Source organism: Osmerus eperlanus, chromosome 3 (genome assembly GCF_963692335.1).
Source record: "Osmerus eperlanus chromosome 3, fOsmEpe2.1, whole genome shotgun sequence".
NCBI lineage: Eukaryota > Metazoa > Chordata > Actinopteri > Osmeriformes > Osmeridae > Osmerus > Osmerus eperlanus.
Window position 1 is genome coordinate 5,557,462 of NC_085020.1, and position 20,606 is coordinate 5,578,067.

At 42.7% G+C, this 20,606-nt stretch overlaps 1 protein-coding gene across 1 annotated transcript in view; it reads right to left on the reverse strand.

The window, feature by feature from the left end:
* The window catches only part of LOC134016980 (titin-like), a 154,155-nt gene that overhangs the window by 120,254 nt on the left and 13,295 nt on the right, over positions 1–20,606 (reverse strand). The window contains exons 23-37 of the mRNA XM_062456226.1: positions 20,287–20,550; positions 19,910–20,170; positions 19,549–19,809; positions 19,193–19,456; positions 18,197–18,457; positions 17,863–18,123; positions 17,515–17,775; positions 17,282–17,423; positions 17,009–17,177; positions 16,694–16,925; positions 16,303–16,587; positions 16,078–16,203; positions 15,774–15,962; positions 14,596–14,640; positions 126–404 (exon numbers count right to left, since the gene is read on the reverse strand). Of these exons, the coding sequence (XP_062312210.1) occupies positions 126–404; positions 14,596–14,640; positions 15,774–15,962; positions 16,078–16,203; positions 16,303–16,587; positions 16,694–16,925; positions 17,009–17,177; positions 17,282–17,423; positions 17,515–17,775; positions 17,863–18,123; positions 18,197–18,457; positions 19,193–19,456; positions 19,549–19,809; positions 19,910–20,170; positions 20,287–20,550 (3,300 nt within the window). The remainder of the gene's footprint in view (positions 1–125; positions 405–14,595; positions 14,641–15,773; positions 15,963–16,077; positions 16,204–16,302; positions 16,588–16,693; positions 16,926–17,008; positions 17,178–17,281; positions 17,424–17,514; positions 17,776–17,862; positions 18,124–18,196; positions 18,458–19,192; positions 19,457–19,548; positions 19,810–19,909; positions 20,171–20,286; positions 20,551–20,606) is intronic.

Sequence of the window (20,606 nt, forward strand, 5' to 3'; positions counted from 1 at the left end):
GAAGATGTGCAGCATATATTCAATTAGACGTACATGCCATTCTAACCTAAATAGCCTTTCAACTCATAGGAACACAGGTCATATTCATAAAACAGTACTGTACATTAAACTGTAAAGGAACTTACCCGTTACTGTCAGAGAGGTGGAACAGCTGTCACTGCCATGCTGGTTGGATGCCTTGCAGGTGTATTCACTACTGTCTGCTTTGGTTGGGTTCAAGATCTCCAGTGAAGAAGAATGATGCCGACTAAGGATCCTGTACTTCTCACTCTGCTTGATCTCAGTGGCAGACTTGAACCACTTGAAGGTCACGTTGGGTGCATCTTCAGTTTCACATTCAAACTTGGCACTGTTGCCAACATTGATATCCATGGGCAGGATTTTGTACCTGAAAACAGGTGGCACTGGGGAAAGAAAATTAAAAAAAGTCAGTGAACAATCAGAGAGTAATGTAAAATGTGGATGAATGAGTCAATGGATCAGGAACAGTGAGAGTGGAATTCAGCACAATTGTGGGAAACATTCCAGGAGTGACTGTGAAGAAATGGTGTGAGAGTTAGACGAAGGAGAAAAGAATGAAAGAATGAGCCCATGACAAGTGGCCCCTGAAAGCATGCAAAGATGTCAGCACTGAGGGCGAAATGGACCAAAGAGTGAAATGTGACATTTCTTTTGTGACAACATTTTTCATGGACATGCAAGTGACTGGTGGACACACCCTGGAATGCTGATACATGTGAATATGATATAGGGATGATACTGAGAAAGATGACATTTATTTAGTTGTGTTTTGAAGTGAAAATGTGAGAAAAAAATGATTTTGACAATATGTGACCAGAACCCCTTTTTTTTTTAGGGGGGTGGGGGTCAATATGAGAAGTGAATTATTAGTTTGGTTCCATAAGGTGAATATTCATATTTTAGATTGAAGTTAGTTAATTGTGTGAAGTAATGGATAATGACAGTATAGTACTCCCAATATCCAACCTCTTGAGACTACTGTGAGTCTTCCAGATGTGGTGGTCTTGCCGGCTTCATTCTCAGCCTCACAGACATATTCTCCTTGATGTTTCTCCTTGATAACTTTGTTGATTACTAACGTGTACGTGTCATGGTCTTTGGAACACTTGAACTCTTTGCCAGATTTCACCAATTGTCCATTGAAAAGCCAGTTCACCTTTTTAACACACTTTATGGTCACACTGAAAGTAACCTTACTGCCCTCCTCTGTGCAAATATCCTTAAGTGTGGTTTCAATAATTGGATAGCCTTCAATATGTTGTTGTCTGGAGACAGTGACTTCCTCTGAGTAAAACTCCTCCCTGTGTTCTCTCTGCATGTGCATTTCTACATATTGTTCGGTTGGAATGGATGTGACAGGCAGATCAGTGGTAATGTCTGCAGCACCTACATCTCTCTCCCGGCCTTTTACCATCACAGAACTGGCTTCCCTTTTGGCCACCTGAACTGACTGCTGAAACTCAGTACGGGATTCAGTGGACATCTTCCCCACTTGAGCACTCTCAGCTTGTTTGATTTGCACTGCCTTTGACTCCTGTAATATTATTTGTTGCTCGGCTGTTTGGATTTCAACTGCGGATTTCGACTCAGTCTTGAGTGCGGCAGACTGAGACTTGGGAGTTGCAAAATCGACCGCGCTCTCTGCAACTCTGACCGTCTCAACCACAGATGACATCATCTCTTTGGAGCGAACGCTACTGACCTGAACTCTCTGGGGCCTATCAATTTGCATGGTGCCAGGCTGCTCGGAAGTAAGAACATGCTGCTCCTGATAAACAATGGAGTGGAAAGCTGCCTTGAGTTCAGTCCTCAGATCAGCAGTCTGAGGGTATTCACCTTCAAAAGCCAGAGTGATCTCCATGGGAGCACCTGGTGTTGCAATGAGGTATGTGAACATGGCACGTTTGGGTTCTTTCTGAACTTTCACTTCTTGTACTTCAACAGCCTCTAAACTCTGCACAACGTCTGCAAGTAACAGTGGCTGGTCACGAGCCACAGCAGACTGCAGTGCATCTTTCAACTGACGTCTAATGTTCAAACTTGATGCTTTGGGAATCTGAATAACAAATGTCATCTCCTTTGGAAGGGGTCTACTCTCTCCAGACTCGGACACCATTAGAGACAGTTTGGGCTGGTTTGTCACACGGACACTGGTTGACTCTGATTTGGTTATTTCTTGAGAAAGTTCACCAGTCATGATACGTTTCTCATCCATTACTATTGACTGTCTAACTGACTGGCCTTCCTGAATTTGGACTGCAAAGTCCTGCTCTGCAGCCTCCAGAGGGGCACTACTCTCAGTTGAGATCTCCTTTTCCTCCACCTGCACTGGTTCTGTTGGCACTTTAGGCTCTACACCAGTTTGACATGTACATTTGTCCACAGCCTTTAGACTCTCAGTATGTCCCTCCTGTAATGCTTGATTAGCTGCCACACTAGTGACATGCATGACATTCCAGCGTTCCTCTTTCTGGACTAGTGCACGCTGCTGTTTCATATCACTGGTAAATGGTGTTTCTTTTGGTAGTTGCATGGGCTTGGAGGAGACCTGAAGAATGTTCTGAGGTTTGGGCTCTGCTTTAAGCTCTGACTGAAGGCCTGTCACTGAAATGTCAAGATCTTTGTGATAATCAGCAGTAAGTGCTCTTCTATCTTCAGATGTCGCAGCATGTTTTCTGGCCTTTTCCTGTCTCTGTGCTGCCATCTGCTGGTCTGGCTTTTCTATGGTAATCACACCCTCTTTGGGTAATGTAGTCACTGGCTCGACTGACTGGAGATGTAACGGGGTGTGGGGCTCTTTTTGAGGCTGAATAGACATTGTGTCTTCCTTTGCTGAAAACTCAGATGTATCCTCACAAATGACAGAGATCTGTTCATCTTGGGTCACTGTGTGTAAGAATGTGGGGCTTTTCCTAGCACCAGCTTGCTCAACTGCGGGTCTCTCACTAGTGAACCTCTCCTCTGTTGGAAGTACATCCTGGTCGGTGATCACCTGCAGATGTAACACCTGCTCACCCTCCACCTGAGATGGAATTGAGATTGCACTGTCCAGACTTTGCAGCTGCTCTGTGTGCTCAGCACGTAGTGCCTGCTTTTCCTCTGCTGTAAGAGCAGATTTAACAACAACATCCTTGCAAAGACGAGCAGTCTCTTTATCTGGCCGCTGCATGGAAAATCGATCTTCTTTAGATAGTGTATGTTTAGTCTCACTAACTGAGGCAATGACAGGTTTGGATAATTCTTTGGTTATTGCAGACTGTATAGCTGAGTCAGAGGAGGAAAGATCAGTTGTGTGACCTTCAGGAATTAAACGTTTTTCGGATGATGTGGCAGAATACAGTATCTTAATCCCTTCTTTGACTTTGTAACTGGTTTCTTCCTGTGGCTTCGGGATGTCTTGTGACTCCTCTTTGGAGATTGGTAGCTGGGATTCAACCTGATAACCACTGACTAGATGCTTGGGCTCAGACATTGGCTGCACATGAGCTGCCTTCCTGTCACTCAAGGGTTCAGTGCTAACCGTAGACAAAGTGGTCACCTCCTCTGCTATGGCAGACATTACCTTTGACTTTCTCTCCCTGGCAGACTGGAGCTCTACAACCTCAGGACTTTTAATACGATCACAGTGTTGCTCTGTCAGATCTTGTCTCTCTTGAACTGCAGATGAAAAAGCAGCCATTTTAAGTTGTTTTATAGGAACAGCTGCAACTTGGAGTGGATGTGTGGGAGCTACAGATACTCTTTCTTCTACTTCATGAGACTGCAGCACAGCAGCTTGGTGGGTGACCTGCTCTCTATGAAGAGAAGCAGCAGAGATGTCCACCTCTCCAAGCGTGCCCACCTGCTCACTTGAAACAACCTGTCTGTCCTCAGTACCAATGGTATACACCATCTGATGCCCTGCCTGAAGACTTGCCCCGGCATCTCCTGGAAGGTTGACCATGTACAAGCGGGATTCTGTAGCTTGTTCAGTCATGGATACTTTATAACCTTTTTGTTTCTGAACTACCATGTGTTGTTCCTGTCGAGTTACAGAGACAGGCTCTTTGAATACTACTAACTCAGCACTACAAGAGGCTTCCCCAAATGGGTTGGAAGCCTTGCATGTATAGACCCCACTGTCCTCCTGTTTAACGCTCTTCATGTTGATGAAGCCTGACCCATCACGGTTGTTCTCCATGATGCAATATTTGCTAGGCTGAATACGAAAAGCACCTCTTAACCAATGCACATCTGGAATTGGATCCCCTGTGACATTGTACTTAAACAAAGCCTCACCTCCTTCAGTGCACCTCACAGGTTGAATCTGAACAGTGAATGCAGGAGGCTGTCCTGTTACTTTGAACATCTTTTCAATCCATTTCTCTGCTGTGCTAATATCACTCTTTTTCACCTCCAGGTAAGTGGTACAAGTAGTCTGTCCAAATCTATTACTGGCTGTACAAGAATACTCCCCTTCATACTCAGTTTTTACCTCAGTAATTATTAAAGTGTACTCCTCTTGTTCTTGAATCATTTTGTAGACTGATGAATTAGTTATGACACGGCCATTGTGAAACCACTGAACATTAGGCCTTGGGAAGCCAGATACTGTGACAGTAAATGTAGCCGTCTCTCCATCAGTGACCGCTGCTGGTGAGAGTTGGGTGATGAAAACTGGCTTTTCTTTTTTCTTTTCTAAAGTACTAGAGTAACGTTTAGATTCTGGTTTGAGTTCAAGTGTTTTAGTTTTTTCAGGTAACTGGAGGCCAGTGTGGTAAGTCTCTTGTTCCTCTTCCATGGTGGTGACAGTCAAGCTAGAACGTTCTGCGTACAAAAAATAATTCAGTTCATAAGAATGTCAGTAACAAAATTATCTGAGTTGATCAGAGCTGTTGAATTATTCTCGGAATCCGCTGTAAGAAAATGACATTAAACATGTAAATGCATGTACATTATAAAATATAAAAAGTATGCATGAGTTTAATTTAAATTTTTATTCAGTTATATAAACACTGTTTGAGACAAACTGAAGTGAATTCTGTACATATAAATCATGAATTGCTTTCTCATTCCAATATTGGCATTTTCTTATCTGTTTTGTGAATATGGAGTGTTGACCAATTGTGTACAACAATCAAACTACTCCATTCATTTTTTATGCAACTTCCTACTAACAGTGACACATATATTTACAACACATCATTTATATATAGCATTTTCAAAAAGGTAATTTCACAGATGAATTTTTGATTTATATTCTAATTTTAAGTTTAATTCACCATACTCTTGTCTGGGTTACCTTATTAAAAATACAGAACAAAATAAATAAACTATGTCAAACTCTTTAACAAAGACAAGCATGATAAGCTAATTATAATTTTTTTTTCTGAGTAATACTTAATTATTTTAAAGACATGTTCATGCTAAAACATTCCAACAAATAGAATTTAGTGTGACTCTCCCATTACATGTATTAACTAAACACCTCTACCTAGCCACTATAGCAGTACCAATTTGAAAGATAGACCAAAATCCTAAACCAATGTGAATGTCCTTCATGGTACAATGAGATGTGAGAAGGACTGAGACTAAATTTTGCATATACAGTTAACTGATATTGAAGCATCTGTAAACCGTTTTAAGAAATATGAAGATGGCTGTGCCAGATCAATTAATATAGTAGAGTTATAGATTACACCCCCATCTGTTAGTCAGATTAAGGCTATTAATATAATTTAATTTATGTTAAGGATAGTGTTCTGTGATCAGTTTCAAATGGATCAGGCCACATTATTTTAACGGTACACCATATGTAGAATTCATATATTAATATAATCTGTTGTGGACGTTGTTATACAGTGCTTTTTATAGTCAGTACATTCTACAGTGCAAATGGTATAACATTTAAACTTCTCTGTAAAGTACACATTTACTAGAAACCAGACTGCAGTCATTTACCTAATCAAACAAGAAACCCATTTCTACAATGGCCCTTCCGTGTGTGAAGAATTAACAACATACAATAAATAAACCAGTAAATATATCTGCATGAAATATCACACAATGTTCACATTTATCAAGAATATTAGCACAAATAGTACAGATCTTTTAAAAAGTTACTTTCCTAGTTTTTGGGGGATAAACATCCATGCTTTCATGATCTTTTCCCCTTTAGAACACTTTCAATAAAGCAGTTGTTTCAGTACACCCAGCAAGATTCTGGATAAGGCACTTATATTCCCCAGCATCACTCTGGTTCACGTTAGTTATAATCAGATTGAAATGTCCAGATGCCTTCTCTTGAATCATGTACCTTGTGTCTTTCACTGGGTCACCATCTTTGTACCATTCAGCTGTTGGGTGAGGTTTCCCACTGACCAAACACTGGAGAATCACAGGGGTCCCTAATGCTGCGGTCACATTAGTTAGGGGGATTATGCATTTTGGAGGTGTTTCAGTAATTTGAAATTGAAAACTACAAATGTCTGATGATTTGCCTTTAAATTCAATCTTATCGTCTTTAGCGGGTTCTGCAAACACATCAAAGTTTATGCTGACATACTTTTCTCCTTGCTCACTCATCTCATTGTCTGTCATGGCAACAAGCCTCACTGCCTTCTGGGACTCATCAGCCTCCTGTTCAAACTCAAACTCCAGTTCTATCTCTGAAGCCTGCTCACCATCGAACAATGAATTCCCGACAACAAGGTCAAATTTCTGCGGCTGAACTTTGGCACTGCCTAAAGACACTGCAGTCAACTCCCTGCCTCTGGCCTTCCCTGAGAAGGCTTTAGGGTTCAACACCAGCAGAGAGGCCCTGCAGAGAGTCTCCCCAACTATGTTGATGGCTCTGCAGGTGTACACCCCACTGTCATGAGTGGTGACTTTCCAGATCTTCAGGAAATGATTATCCCCATCAGATGAGTGGAAGTATTTCTTATCATCGTGAGGTATTTTTTTATTACCTCTGAACCATGAGACTATGGGAGATGGAATCCCCATCAGAGAGCACTCGAACATGACGGTGGTACTCTCAGGAGTCTCCATGTCACAGATGGGGTTTATGAAGCGCGGGGGCATTTCAGTCACCTCAAAATCTATTTTCAAATCATCGCTCTCCTGCGTGACAAAGTCAACGCCGCTCTCCTCATACATACTGGGAAGAACGTCCAGAGATATAATCATGCTTTTATTGTCAGCTGCGTATTCAGGGATGGTGATTATTTTCACCTGCCTTTCAAATTCTTTCACTTCGTTTTCATCAAGCTCCACCTCTAGCAGGATCTCTTGTGGGGATGGAGACCTTGAAGAATCATCCTCCTCCACATCAAACTCTATCACATGCTGGTGGGTGACGGCTGGGGGTGCTGGCATATACCTGGCCTCCTGAGAAATAACTACAACTAGTGCAACGCTTCTAGCCTCTCCAACATAGTTGATAGCTTCACAGATATACTCTCCTTGATCAGCCTTGGTTACACTGAGAATTTCAAGTGTGATGTTGTCTCCATCCCTTTCCATTTTAATCCTTTCATCTGCAACAAGCTGATTTTTATTCCGGAACCATTTAACCTCAGGAGAGGGCAACCCAAACACCTCTGCAAAAAAGAATAAGGAGTCGTTTTCAAAAACTTTCTTTTTGACGAGAGGTTTCAGAAAAGCAGGGGGGATTCCCTGCACCTTCTCTTGAAGGGTTCCTATGCCGAGAGAGCCACGGCCTTCTGTCAGGAAGCTTCCCTCATCCAAAGTAAACGCAGGCGGGGTCGTCTCTATTCCCTCATCATCTGGAGACCCGAGGAATTTAGCCGGTGAGAAGAACATCTCACTGGAATCTAAGGAATCGATGGAGGGCCTTTTAGGTTCTACAGGATAAAAGGGATACTCTGCGGGGGTCGTATAGCCACCAGGACTGTCCATGTTGGGTGTGTGGAAAGATTCTGGAGATTTGTGAATCTGTGAAATCTCAGTGGATGACGCTGGGGTATAGAACCTCTCAGCCTCTGTTATTTCATCACTGAACGTGCTACCCATCTCAATGGACATCTCAGACTCTGGCGACAGAGGTCTGCCCCACTCGGCTGGAGGGTTGTAATAGTCGTACACAGCACTGAAAGTCACCTCCTCCACTTCCAGTAAGCTCACACCGGCAGCACCCTGACTGGCTGCTGCTGTCACCTCTACACCCTGTCTGGCTGTTGCCAAGACCTTGGCATCCTGATTGGCTGCTGCTACAACCGAATCCTGACTGGTTACTTTAGTCGCTCCAGCATCCTGACTGGCTGCAGCTGCCACAGAATCCTGACTGGCTGCTTCAATCACTCCAGCATCCTGAATGGCAGCTTCAATCACTCCAGCATCCTGAATGGTTGCTTCAATCACTCCAGCATCCAGAATGGCTGCTTCAATCACTCCAGCATCCTGAATGGTTGCTTCCATCACTCCAACATCCTGCCTGACTGTTGCACTTGCCTCTTGGGGAACTTGCTCTGTGACAGAATCAGTAAGAGCAAACTTCGTAGGACCCTCTACTGTGCGGTTGACACAAACTGGCTTTGACTCCACAGGCACCTCATCGCCCTCAGCATGTGATTCTATGTCCTCTGTGACTTCTGTGATTTCACTCTGCAGCCCACACACACTTACTCCAACCCCGCTCTGTGAAGGTGCTGAAGTGGATATGTCACCAATTATCTCTGTCACATCACATGTGACAGTAGAAGACATGGTTTCTAAATCCTGATTGTCTTGAGCTATTAATGATTCTGAATTTCTCTTTGGTTTAACAACTTCATTGGCTGAAGACTTAGCCACAGGTACTCTCTCAAAAGGAATAAAGCTGCTGGTTCTGTCAAATGTCCTTATGGTCTTGTCTTTAATACTTTGATCCCCTGAAACAGTTTCCACACTTTCAGATGAGTGACTAAATTGACCAGGCCGTACAGGCTCTGGTCTAACCAACTGTGGGGTTTGCTTTCCCTCGCCCAACTCTGAGAGAGACACAAATTGTTTCATATCACCATGGGTTAAAGCACTGTCACCCTCATATTTGTCTGAAAACATACTCCTTTCAGTATCTTTCTCCAGTGTACATATAGTCTGAAAGGGTTCTTGAGGAACCTTGGGGGAAACTGACTTCGCTTTTGTCTTAATCTGTGTGTCACCGCTCTCTACGGAAATAGTTACTTTATTGGGTAAGAGTCTAATGTCCTCCACAAAATCTTTAGCCACTAGCTCTTCATATTGATCAGGGTGTATTGCTACCTCAGGAATGTCCTCCTCAGGGAAATATGACTCGGTCTTTCTCGACTCCTCAGGAGAGGCAGTGACTGATGAAGATGAAGCTTCAAACGCCTGCTTGATCTGAGATACTTTTACTACTGCAGCTGATGCTTGAAGGCCACAACCAGTTATAATTGGGGCTTCTTTTGAAAATCTTGGCTTTGGTCTTGATACTTTGGACTCATTCTCTGGGGAAATAGTGGGACCAGCAGCCTTAGGGATGTTCTGTGAGGCTGTGGGATCAGCAAGATCACCAGTATGACTGAGAAGAGGCTGCTTCAAATCAACAGGTATGCTGGGTGGTTTGACATGTTCACCCTCGACTGCCATTTCATCTGTTAACTTAGTCACAGGCACCTCAGCCTGGCAGGACACTTCCAAAATGCTCTCAACTTCTCCCATCTGGTTAGTAGCAGTACATGTATACGTTCCAGCATCAGCATAAGAGAAGTTGTCAATGTATAATCTGTAACCTTTGTCATGCTCCTCGAATCTGTACTTGCCAGTGATCTGGTTCAAGCATGAGTCATTATGATACCAAGTGATCTGTGGGGAAGGTTCTCCTCGCAAAGAGCATTCTAGCACAGCTGAATGGCCCTCTGGGAAGCTGATATTCTTCATCTCACTGGCCATCTGAGGGACCTCACCTACTGTATCATAAGAGAAGGTAAATTTGTGTTTCACAGCCTGAGAGCTCCCATCATCAGTAGAAGTCTCTGAGGCTTTGTCAATAGGCTCAAATCGTTCTCCGGTGTCAGCCAGTGCTTCTGGGATGGGTGTGGGAGCAGTGATTGTAATCTCCACCGGTGAGGAGTACAAGGATGAGTCTGAGGTTTGAGGCTTGTGCACTACTGCTCGCGGGACCTGCAAGGTTGACTTCCCATCCGTATGAACATCCATGAAGGATTCTAGCTCCTCATCAATCATCCTCTCCATGTGTTCCTCAGTTATATCCATATCCTCTGTGACTATCACTTCCTGTGAGGCCACTGGCAATTGTCTCAGCTGATCCCCATCTAATATCACCAGTGTGGCAGTGCATAGCGATTTTCCAAATTTGTTTATTATGATGCAGTCAAATTTACCTTCCTGTTCTGTAGTTGGATAGTATATGGTCAGCTTGGACTCATTGGATTTAGTTAGAATATCATAATCTGGGTTATGAGCTATTGGTTGGTTATCTTTAAACCAGGTGACTGTTGGATGTGGGTCCCCCTGGAAATGACATATGAATTCAGACATCTCACCTATTTTGACTCTCAGAGACGAGATTTCTCTAACAATAACAGGTGCAGACCCTCCCAGAGACTTTTCAGGTTCTTTTACCCTGACATCCTTCTGTACAGTTCGTTCATGTCCCCCCTCGGCTGCCCTCACACCCATCACATCCCCAGGAACTCTCCTATCAGGTCCTCCAATGGCCCCTCTCTCTCTAATATCAGTTTGCTGCCATTTGCTACTGCTTTGATCTGCTGACACAGAATATTCCTCCGAAGTCCTGTTCCTTTCAGTAAGGTCCTGGAAGGCACGATGACTTGGTGACCGTTTTCTGACAGGTGAGGACTCACGGGGAGATGGAAGATCATAAGAGGAGTCTTCATGGGGTAAACTAACACCATAAGGTCCACTGGTAGGTGAACTTTTCCTCACATGTGAAGATTCACTGGACAATTCATGAGCACTCCTTCTCTGAGGCGAGGGCAGTTCATAGGAGGGAACTTTCTGGTTTCTAGAGGTTAGACCGGTAGGTGAATGATGAATGGGTGAATGAAGTGTGGGTGAAGGTTTTCTTCCAGGTGAAGACTTTCCATCCTTGAACTGAGGAGGGGGAAGGGCAAAGGAGGGATCATTTGACATGCTGACATCAGCGGGTTTGCGTTGCTGTTGTTGTAATTGTTCCGAATTTTCAGCCACAGCCCAATTCGACTCTAGTTCCACTACCTCCTCTTGCTCAGTGAGAACATCCTGTTGCCACTTTAAGATACGCTGAGCCATGGCTTCCTCCTCACTCACAAAGTACTCACTGTCAGTCTGTAGCCTGGTTTCACGTCCCTCTGTGGGTATATGCTGATGAGGGTCCCACTCTAGGCTCTCAGAAGGTACATCCTGAGTCAAGAACTTTTCCTTTGCTGTCTTCTCTGGGGATGTTTTTCTTTGTCTCACTGACTCGGGCTGTGCAGTAGATTCTGTGGCAACCCCTTCTGCACCACTCTTTGAATCAATCGTTTTCTGTCCATGATAGCATGAATATTCTTCCTCCACCCACTCAGATTCAGGATTAACCACTTGCTCAGTCAGGACGTCTTGTTGCCATTTCATGATTCGTTGAGTCAGGGCCTCCTCCTCACTTGCAAACTGCTCACCCTCAGTCTTGAGCTCACAAATATTCTCCCGGGACAAATGAAGCTCATGTTCCTCCCGAGTTCTCCTGTCACCAACATGTTTCTCTTTGGCCTTGAATCGGGGTGATTTATGGAATGACGGAGCTTCTGTTTCTTGTGTAGTTTTCTTATCTACCTCTTTGACATAAGTGTGACCCTCAGGTTGCATGAACTGTGAATCCTTGACCTCGGGCAAATCCACTTCCGGCTGAAACTCCTCTTCTTGCTCCATCTGCATTCCCTTCTGCCATTTTCTAATGCGCAGCGCCAGGAGTTTATCCTCAACCTCCATCCGTTCTTCATCCAAAGTTTTCTCAAAAGGAGGCTCTGCTGAGCAATCGTGTTCTAATTGTTCATCTGATTGATCACCTCTCACTTCTTCCTTTTGTGCAATTGCCTCACCAAGGAATCTTTCCTTTACTGTCCTCTTTGGCTTGGATCTTGGAGATGCACCTAATGACGACTCCAGTTCTGCAGTGATGCTCACACTTTCAGTATATGTCGTTTCAGAGGACACATCCATCTTAGTTGTCAGATCTCCATGGTGCCGATTGAGGTTTTCTAAGTCCTCGTCTCTATTTTTAAACTCTGCCTCCTTCTGTTTTTTCCTGTAAGCCACGGTACCTTCTTCCCCAAGTGTTTCAGGGAACCTTTCACCTTTTTCTTTCTCTGTCACCTCACCTTTTAATATCTGAATGGCCCTGGCTCTAGACTGAGGTTCAAATGAATGCCTCTCATGACGAGGCCTTGAAGGTTCTCCTCTTTGTCCAGCCAATCCAGACATTCTGTTCGAACGACCTTGAAATTCTGCTCTATCGTTCTTTCTATCTCCCTGTTCAAAGGCTCTGATACGCTGCAGGTCAGTTAAGGTAGACTTGACCTTCTGTCTATCAGCATAGTCAGTATAGCTGGAAGCAGATTCGCTGGCCACAGACTCCAGATCAAATTCAGAAGATGACATGGTGGAGATAGAGAGCCTCTTCTTTTTTTTGACAGCTTTTTGTAGCATGCTGAGCTTGGCCTTGACCTCGCCATGCAGACTCTCTGTGTCACTAAACCTCTCACTATATCTGTCACTGCACCTGTCACTAAATTTGTCACTGAACCTGGCCCCAGTGCGCCTGTCACAGTATATGTCACTGAGTCGGTCATTAAATCTCTCCGGCCTCTCAAACATGGGAGGAGGAGACCGGGCACACTCAGAAGCTGTTTCCAGAGTTTGACGCTCTGGTGCTTTGGAGGGTGAGGCTGTCCTGAAGTAGACAGTTCTTACCAGGGAATCTTTAGATTTGGATCTACCTTGATGGACTTTAGACATCTTATCAAATGGAGAACCAACACATCTTAGATCTACCCTAAATTTTCTATCTCTTCTTTGCTCTACCATTGTGTCAATACTCTCGTGAGTTTGAGCTGATCTTCGCACGAAACTCAAATAATTAGCAGACTGTTCCTCCCTCAGTGAAACCAAAAGGGATGCTGTGGATTCAGCGGACCCCTCCGAGTTAATTGCCATTACTTTGTAACTGCCAGAGTCTTTATCATTTATACCATCAATGATCAAACTTGTTGTGTGCATGTGCATTCTACTGTCAGTGCATATTCTACGACGGCGCTCTTTCTGGATCTGCCTATTGTTATGAAACCACAAGATTGTTGGGGGTGGGCATGCTACCAGTTTGCATTTGAAAGCTGCTGGGTCCCCCTCAAGAACAGACTGAAACTTGAGCTTCTTGGTAAAAGAAGGTTTGATGTTTTCAGTCCAGGAGCTGATGGAGGACGTTCGACTGGAGCAGCGGTTGGCAGAGACCAGACCGTGATCCAGGCAGTCCTCAGTGTCGGAGAAGGCTCCCCTCAGCTGTCTCTTGTTGTCCATATATTCAGATTTTTCATTAAAAAATAACTCTGAAAGAGAAAGGAGATAGCTTTTTTTAAATAAAATGCCCTGTTGTTTAAAACAAAATAAAATATTTGAAATGAATATTAATGGTAATATTAAATACATGCAGCAAGTCACTAAGCCATAAAAAACAATTTCACTCACCATATTTGTTCGAATAAACGCAAGACTTGATTCTTTTTTTAAGATTCTGACACGACAAATGCTGGATGTTTTGTTCCTTCTTCTGTGGACACTTCTTCAAAACATAAGTTTCTTAAAGACCATAAATGTGGTATCCAAAATAAACTGATCTGCTTTTGATTTAACCTTTTGGTTTTGTTTGACTTACTGTATATGTATGCTAAAATATTTCTTACCTGACTTGCAGACAGATGAATAAACGCCCTTTCTAATCCTTTTATTTGGGGTAAATTATGCAGACATTGATGAGAAACATGGCTCTCCAATGATACAAATACGTAAATGTGGTAAAAGAGGCTCTAGAATTGTATGAGAAGGCGTTTATTCGAACTAATATAGTTTACATGTATAATCATGTTATTTTGAAAGCAAACAACATTAATCACATACCACTATCTGCAAGCCAGTCTAAGAAATATTTGCAGGAGGAAAAAGTTCCAGATGCAAGAAATTTAAAAAGCAATTAAAAGATGTGGCTATTTCCATATCTTTTAAAGATCAATTTCCTGTTGGCTGGAAACTTTAAAAGATATACATCCTGCACCTCTCTTGGAGACAGTCCAGTGATAATCTTCATGCGGACAAATACAATTGATAGATGCAAACCCCATTTCCCCAAAACATCTGACAACAAGCATTTTTTATCTGTGCTTATTGTAAGCACCTCAATATATTGGACATTAAAGTCAATAACTGAAAATGACGACGATGACACGTTTTCTATAAGATATTATCAATTTACATGCGGTGTCGACATTCTGAAACCATTTAACAAACAATATGCTGGGATACATTCATCTTAGGGGAGGGAGAACATGGCATTTAAAAATAAGTATGAAGCGATCTTACCTTTGACTTCTTCCTCAATCTTGGCTTCAATCGCTTCCCTTGATACTGATAAGGAGACAAAACATTTAATGTCATTTGTCAGCTGATAGGTAACAATGTTCATTCCATATTGTTTAGCCTTTTGATGGTATATTAAAACGAACAAATACTAACATCCCTCCCATCAAATAGTATTTCTACTGTACAAAACAATTACTACACAGACCTAGAACAAAAACTTAAGTTACACTATGATGTTTCGACTGTGATGACACATATGACAAAAATGACATTAAAAGCAGTGATGCATTATAAACACAACAAAGGGGTTGACAAGGAGTAGGAGAGTGGAGACAGTATACAGCATGCAGAAAGTCCAGAAAGTTGCCTGTGGGGGGAACAACCAGGATGAACAGAGAGTGGGTTCAGAAACTGATGGACAAGTAACACGAATAATAGAGTGAAAGAGGAGAAAGTCCCCAACAGCAGCTTAAGAGACATCAGATTAATAGTGCTCCTTTTCTCTGAAGTTGTGAGGTTAGTTCAAGAAAAAGGCTGTACGTATGTTGGTGTCATGTAAGACTTGGCTTGAGGAAAGAGAAGGTATTTGTGAATATTAATAGATTATTTACAGAGTGATTTTCCACCACAAACTATTTTCAGCTGAATATAAAGTTACCTTTGTTTACTTCAAGGGTAGCTGTGCACACAGCTGTTCCAGCACTATTGGTTGCTTTGCACGTGTATTGTCCGGCATGCTCAGAGAAAGTGTCAACTATAATTAGAGTGGCAGTGTTTGTCAATTCATCAAAATGAAAGACAGTGTTTGTTGTGGGCCTGATTGGGTTCTGGTTGTGAAACCAGCTTATCTCTGTTTTAGGCACGCCAGATACACAAGCATGAAACCTAGCCACTTCCCCATGTGGCACAGAACAGCTCTCTATTGGATGAATGAAATTAGGTTTTTGACCAATAGGGGGTTTCTTAAGAGTGGTCAGGCTTGTTGAGACATGCTGCTGAGATGCAGATGTGCTATCCACAGTTTGTCTTTTCCCTGAAAGGAAGCATGTTCATTGGCTTTTTAGCATTGTATGTCCTTGTGTTCACATTGAAAAAAACAGAAGAAAATAAACCTGGAAATTATACAATAGTTCCATCAAAAACATGTGTGCATAAAATACAAAGTACATACAACTCACCATCAAGTTTCAAAGTTGCGGAGCAAGACACCATCCCTGCCGAGTTTCTGGCAACACAACTGTACTGCCCCTCATCCTCTGGATAAACCTTGGCTATCTCTAGTTGGCAGGTGTCACCAAACTGAGACATCCTAAAGAAGTCAGACTGTTTGACCTCCTTCTCGCCACAGAACCAGCTGATCTTCACATCTGGAAATGGAATAGAATTGGTGCCATGTTAGTACATGTTCAAAGCAATAACTTTGTGAATTTGTGAACACATCATCTTGTTTTTGACATGATATGTTAATCAAAGGTCATGTACCTTCTCCAGAGACACGGCATTGGAACCTGGCGGACTCTCCCTCCTTGGTAGAGGCATTGCTGATAGGTGACACCACCACAGGAGGGGTCATGGGTGCTCCAGTGTCAGGGGAAACCACCTCTGAAACTGTACACAAACAATGCATGTTTTGGATCTTGACACTTCTGCAAGGATTCCTATATTTCACATCAAAACTGAAAACTGAGCAAAACTGACTCAGTTTACCTTCCACGTTAAGTGCAGCTGAGCTTGTGACCATGCCAGCAGCATTCTTAACTTCACAGTTGTAGACAGATGCATCTTCTGGGAACACCTCAATCAGTAACAGTGTGTGCTCGTTTCCTTCATGCAGGAACTTGCACTTGAACCCAGCGGAGAGAGCCTGGGAGTTCTTGTACCAAGTAACTTGAGGCTGTGGGATGCCAGTCACCTCTACAGAAAAGCGAGCAGGTTTGCCTGACCCCACAGACAGGGGTTGCATGTGGCGGATGATCTTTGGTGGCTCAGGGACTAAATTAAACAAAGGAAGGTTTGATTAAAATGAGAAGGAACTTTTTAAGGTAGACTATTCACATAATAAATAGTGTTTTTTATTGAATACTAATGCTCTACTTACTGTTTACATGGAGGGTGACAACACTCCTGTTCTTCCCAGCGATGAAGGTATACTCCCCTGCATCCGTTCGGAAGGTTTCAGTGATGGTCATGCGGTGGACCTTTCTGATGGAAACGTAACTGAACCTCTCTTCAACTTCAAACTTGATCTCAACACCGTTCCTAAGCCAACGGCCTTCTACGTCATCCTCATTGACTTCAAACTCAAACGTTGTTCGTTGTTTCTCAACAACCTGCAAAAGGAACAGTCATATTTTAATATGTCCAAATCGGAATGTCTTGAGGTATTCAGAAATGTTTCGAAATCATTGCTTACGGTGATTTCTTTCTCGGCTGGCTCTGAGATCCTGACATCCCGTCCCTCCACAGTCAGGTGAGCTTTTGACACACTTGCACCAGCGACCACAGAATACTCCCCAGCATCAGACAGGCGGACAGTCTGGATCATCAAGCGGTGCAGAAACTTCTCAGTGGAGACTTTGTATCTGCAACAATAGAAGTCACAGAAGACATTAAGAATGTGTTCTGCTGAACAAAATGTATTTCTTAAATGAATTCATGGAGAATATATTAGATGAACTGTATGCACCTCTCAGATACTTCCAGCTCCTGTCCGTCTTTCATCCACATCACTTGGATGTTGGGCTCAGAAACTTCACATTCAAAGATGGCCTTCTTCTTCTCTGTTATCTTGATATCTTTAATATGCTTGGTGAATTCAATCACACGAGCTGGAATACAAATGCAAAGATGTTTTCCGATTATGTAATCCACAGGATAATCTAGATACTGGGAAAACATGTTCTTAAAAACATTATTTACCTTCAACATAAAGGTTTGCGGATGTAGCTGCAGAGCCAGCAACAAATTTATACTCTCCGGTATCACCAAAATGAACATTCCGGATTGTGAGGGAGTGCGTAAGCTGTTTTGAACGGGTCTGGCACTTGTCTGTTGACGGAATCTCAATACCATTCTTGAGCCACTTGTAGGTGATGTCCTCATAATTTACATTTACTTCAAAGGTGATGGTGTCTCTCTCTTGGGCATTGAGGTCTTTCAGCATGGAGGTGATCAAAATAGCTATGGACAAAGAACTAAGTTATTGTACATGTACCGGTACACAAAATAATTTGAAATGTATTGAATAATGACAAATGTTTTACTCACCACTAACAGTCAGTGTTGCAGAGACCCTGTCATTTCCACATACAAAGGTGTACTCTGCAGAGTCTTGTCTGCTGGTATTCATGATCTTGAGCTGGTGAAGTTTTCCCTGGACCACAATCCTGAATTTATCACTCATTTCAATTTCAACTCCGTTTTTCAGCCAGGTGGCTGGGACATTGAAATGTGAAACTTCACACTCAAAAGTGGCAACGTGTGTCTCTGGGACTTCAACACTCTTCAGTGGTTTGGTGACACGCAGAGCTGGAAAAAGCACCATTGTGTAATTCAAACTGAATAATATAAATAAGAATCATATTTTGTCTTTCATACATACCCTCAACATGGAGATGTGCGCTGCACTGGAGATGGCCAAACACTGCAGTGTACTCTCCAGCGTTTTGAGTGTTCACATTCTGGATGACCAGCTTGTGAGCCTTCCTCTCAGACAGTATCTTGCACTTTTCACTTGATTTCAGCTCTACGTTGTTGAACATCCATTTCACAGGAATGTTATCGTGGGACAGGCTCAGTTCAAAAGAGGCTGTGTCATCCAGCAGTGAAGTAACATCCTTTGGCTTCTTCACAATCTTAATGGCTGAGTAGTTAGGAGAGCAACAGGTCAGAGAATGCATGAAAATACATGATATGGTTTGCGAATGTTGGAACATATGTGTGGCGGCCTGCGGAAACCCTTCACATGGTGAAAATTTGACTTTTGGGGTATTATACATATTTGGAAACTACAAACTCTCCTGAATACAAATCTGTTTAAATCACTCAGATATCTTTATCACAACTGAAAATCCATCCATCATTATAAAGTTGACCCGTGTCAGAAAGTGATTCTGTTTCGAATATGGAAAGGAAATTATTTTGTTCGTAATCACGTTGTGAATGTAAATATCAGTTTAATTATAGGCCTAGGCTACATTAATAACTTCTCAGCAAGTTATTTTTAAGTTTAACAACCTGACTTCATTGATCAGTTGTTTGGGGGTTGTTTGGGGCTGCTGCAGCACTCAAAAGAGCAGGCAAACTTAGCATTTGATTTGAAATGGCTTGAAAATCTTGCTAGCTGACATGTCCAAAAACCGTTGAAATTAACTGTTTTTCATAAGCAATCATCAACTTTTTGTACATTACAATGAAGTTTAGGTTGTTAACTATACAAAACATAAAAAATCTAAATTTTGACAGAAAACGATTTTCGATCTTTTATGGCTTATAGCCAACAATGAGCGGCCGCGACATCCGACGGGTTTCCGCAGGCTGCCACATATATTTCTTCCACGATTGAATCATCATACAATAATAGCACTTGTGTACTTACTTTCAACATTCAATCTGGCACTAGCAGACAGCTTTCCAAGTTTGAATCCATAAACCGACTCGTCGTGAGTTGTGCAGTTCTTGATTTTTAAGGTGTGGACCATGCCTTCAACAGTAACCTCATATTTCTCACTGGTGCGGAGCTCAACGCCATTCTTGATCCACTGTGAGCCTTTAACATTCTCATGGGTCAGCTCCAGACTAAACACTGCCTCCTGTGTTTCAGTGACTGTCTGGTTCTTCAGGGTTTTCTTGATTTTCACAGCTATTAAATAAATGATTGACATTAGCTTACAAAAATCAATTTAGATTAATAACATCAAACCAAGTTCAGATCCAGCCTCAGATGGTACATACCTTCAACTCTGAGGTTGGCGGTTGTCTTTGAATTGGCAACCTGGTAGGTGTATTCACCGATATCCTGGGGTCTGGTTATGACAATAACAAGACGCCTGACAGCACCAAGTGTTTCACTCCTGATATTGTCGCCAAAGTCCACAGGCTGTCCATCCTTCAGCCACTTGCCCTCGGTGCTCGCATTGGCCACCTCACACTCCAGCTCAGCTGTCTGTGACTCGGCTACTGTCACATCCTGAAGTGGCCTGTTAATCGCCCCACCTAGTCAAAGGATAAGAGTATGATTTAAATCATATGGAGATATTAAAGTAAACAATATATGTAAGCTATATGAAGGGCGTGAAGCAATTGTGACACATACCTGACACGGTAAGCTTTGCGCTGGATGTCTTTTCACCAGCTGCAAAAGCGTATTCTCCCTCCTCATCCTTCATGACATTGATGACAGTCAAGGCATACCGCTTGCCCTTTGCCTCCATCTTGTATTTTGCACCAGCTTTGAGGGGCTGCTTCTTGAAGGTCCAGACGGCATCAATGCCAGGATGAGAAACTTCAACCTCAAAGGTGACATTCTGAGTCTCGGTGCACACTCTATCTTCCATGTGCTTCACGATTTGAATTTCTGTTGGAATAAGTTATATTAGAACACAAACTAAAATGTTAATTCCTATGCCAGTGAATTACTTAAAGAAGGTTTTGGTAAACAGTGGCAACTAATCACTTAAAAAAAAATCTTACTTTGGACAGTGAATTTGCAGCTTGTGTCAGCTCTGCCCACAACCAGCTTGTAGTTTCCTTCATCTGAAGCGAAAGACCTGTTAAACACCAGGCGCTGTTTGGTTCCCTTTGCAACCATCTGGATCCTCTCACTGGGCATAATGAGCTTGTCATTTTGGTACCACTTCACAGAGCTGACATCTGCAGCAGAGATCTTAGCCTCCATAACAGCCTTGGTTCCCTCAACTGATGTGACATCACTGAGTGGTACCAAAATATCAATGGCTGGGAGATACAGAGAGTGGGTATAAAGTTAAACAACATATCATTTACAATAAGAC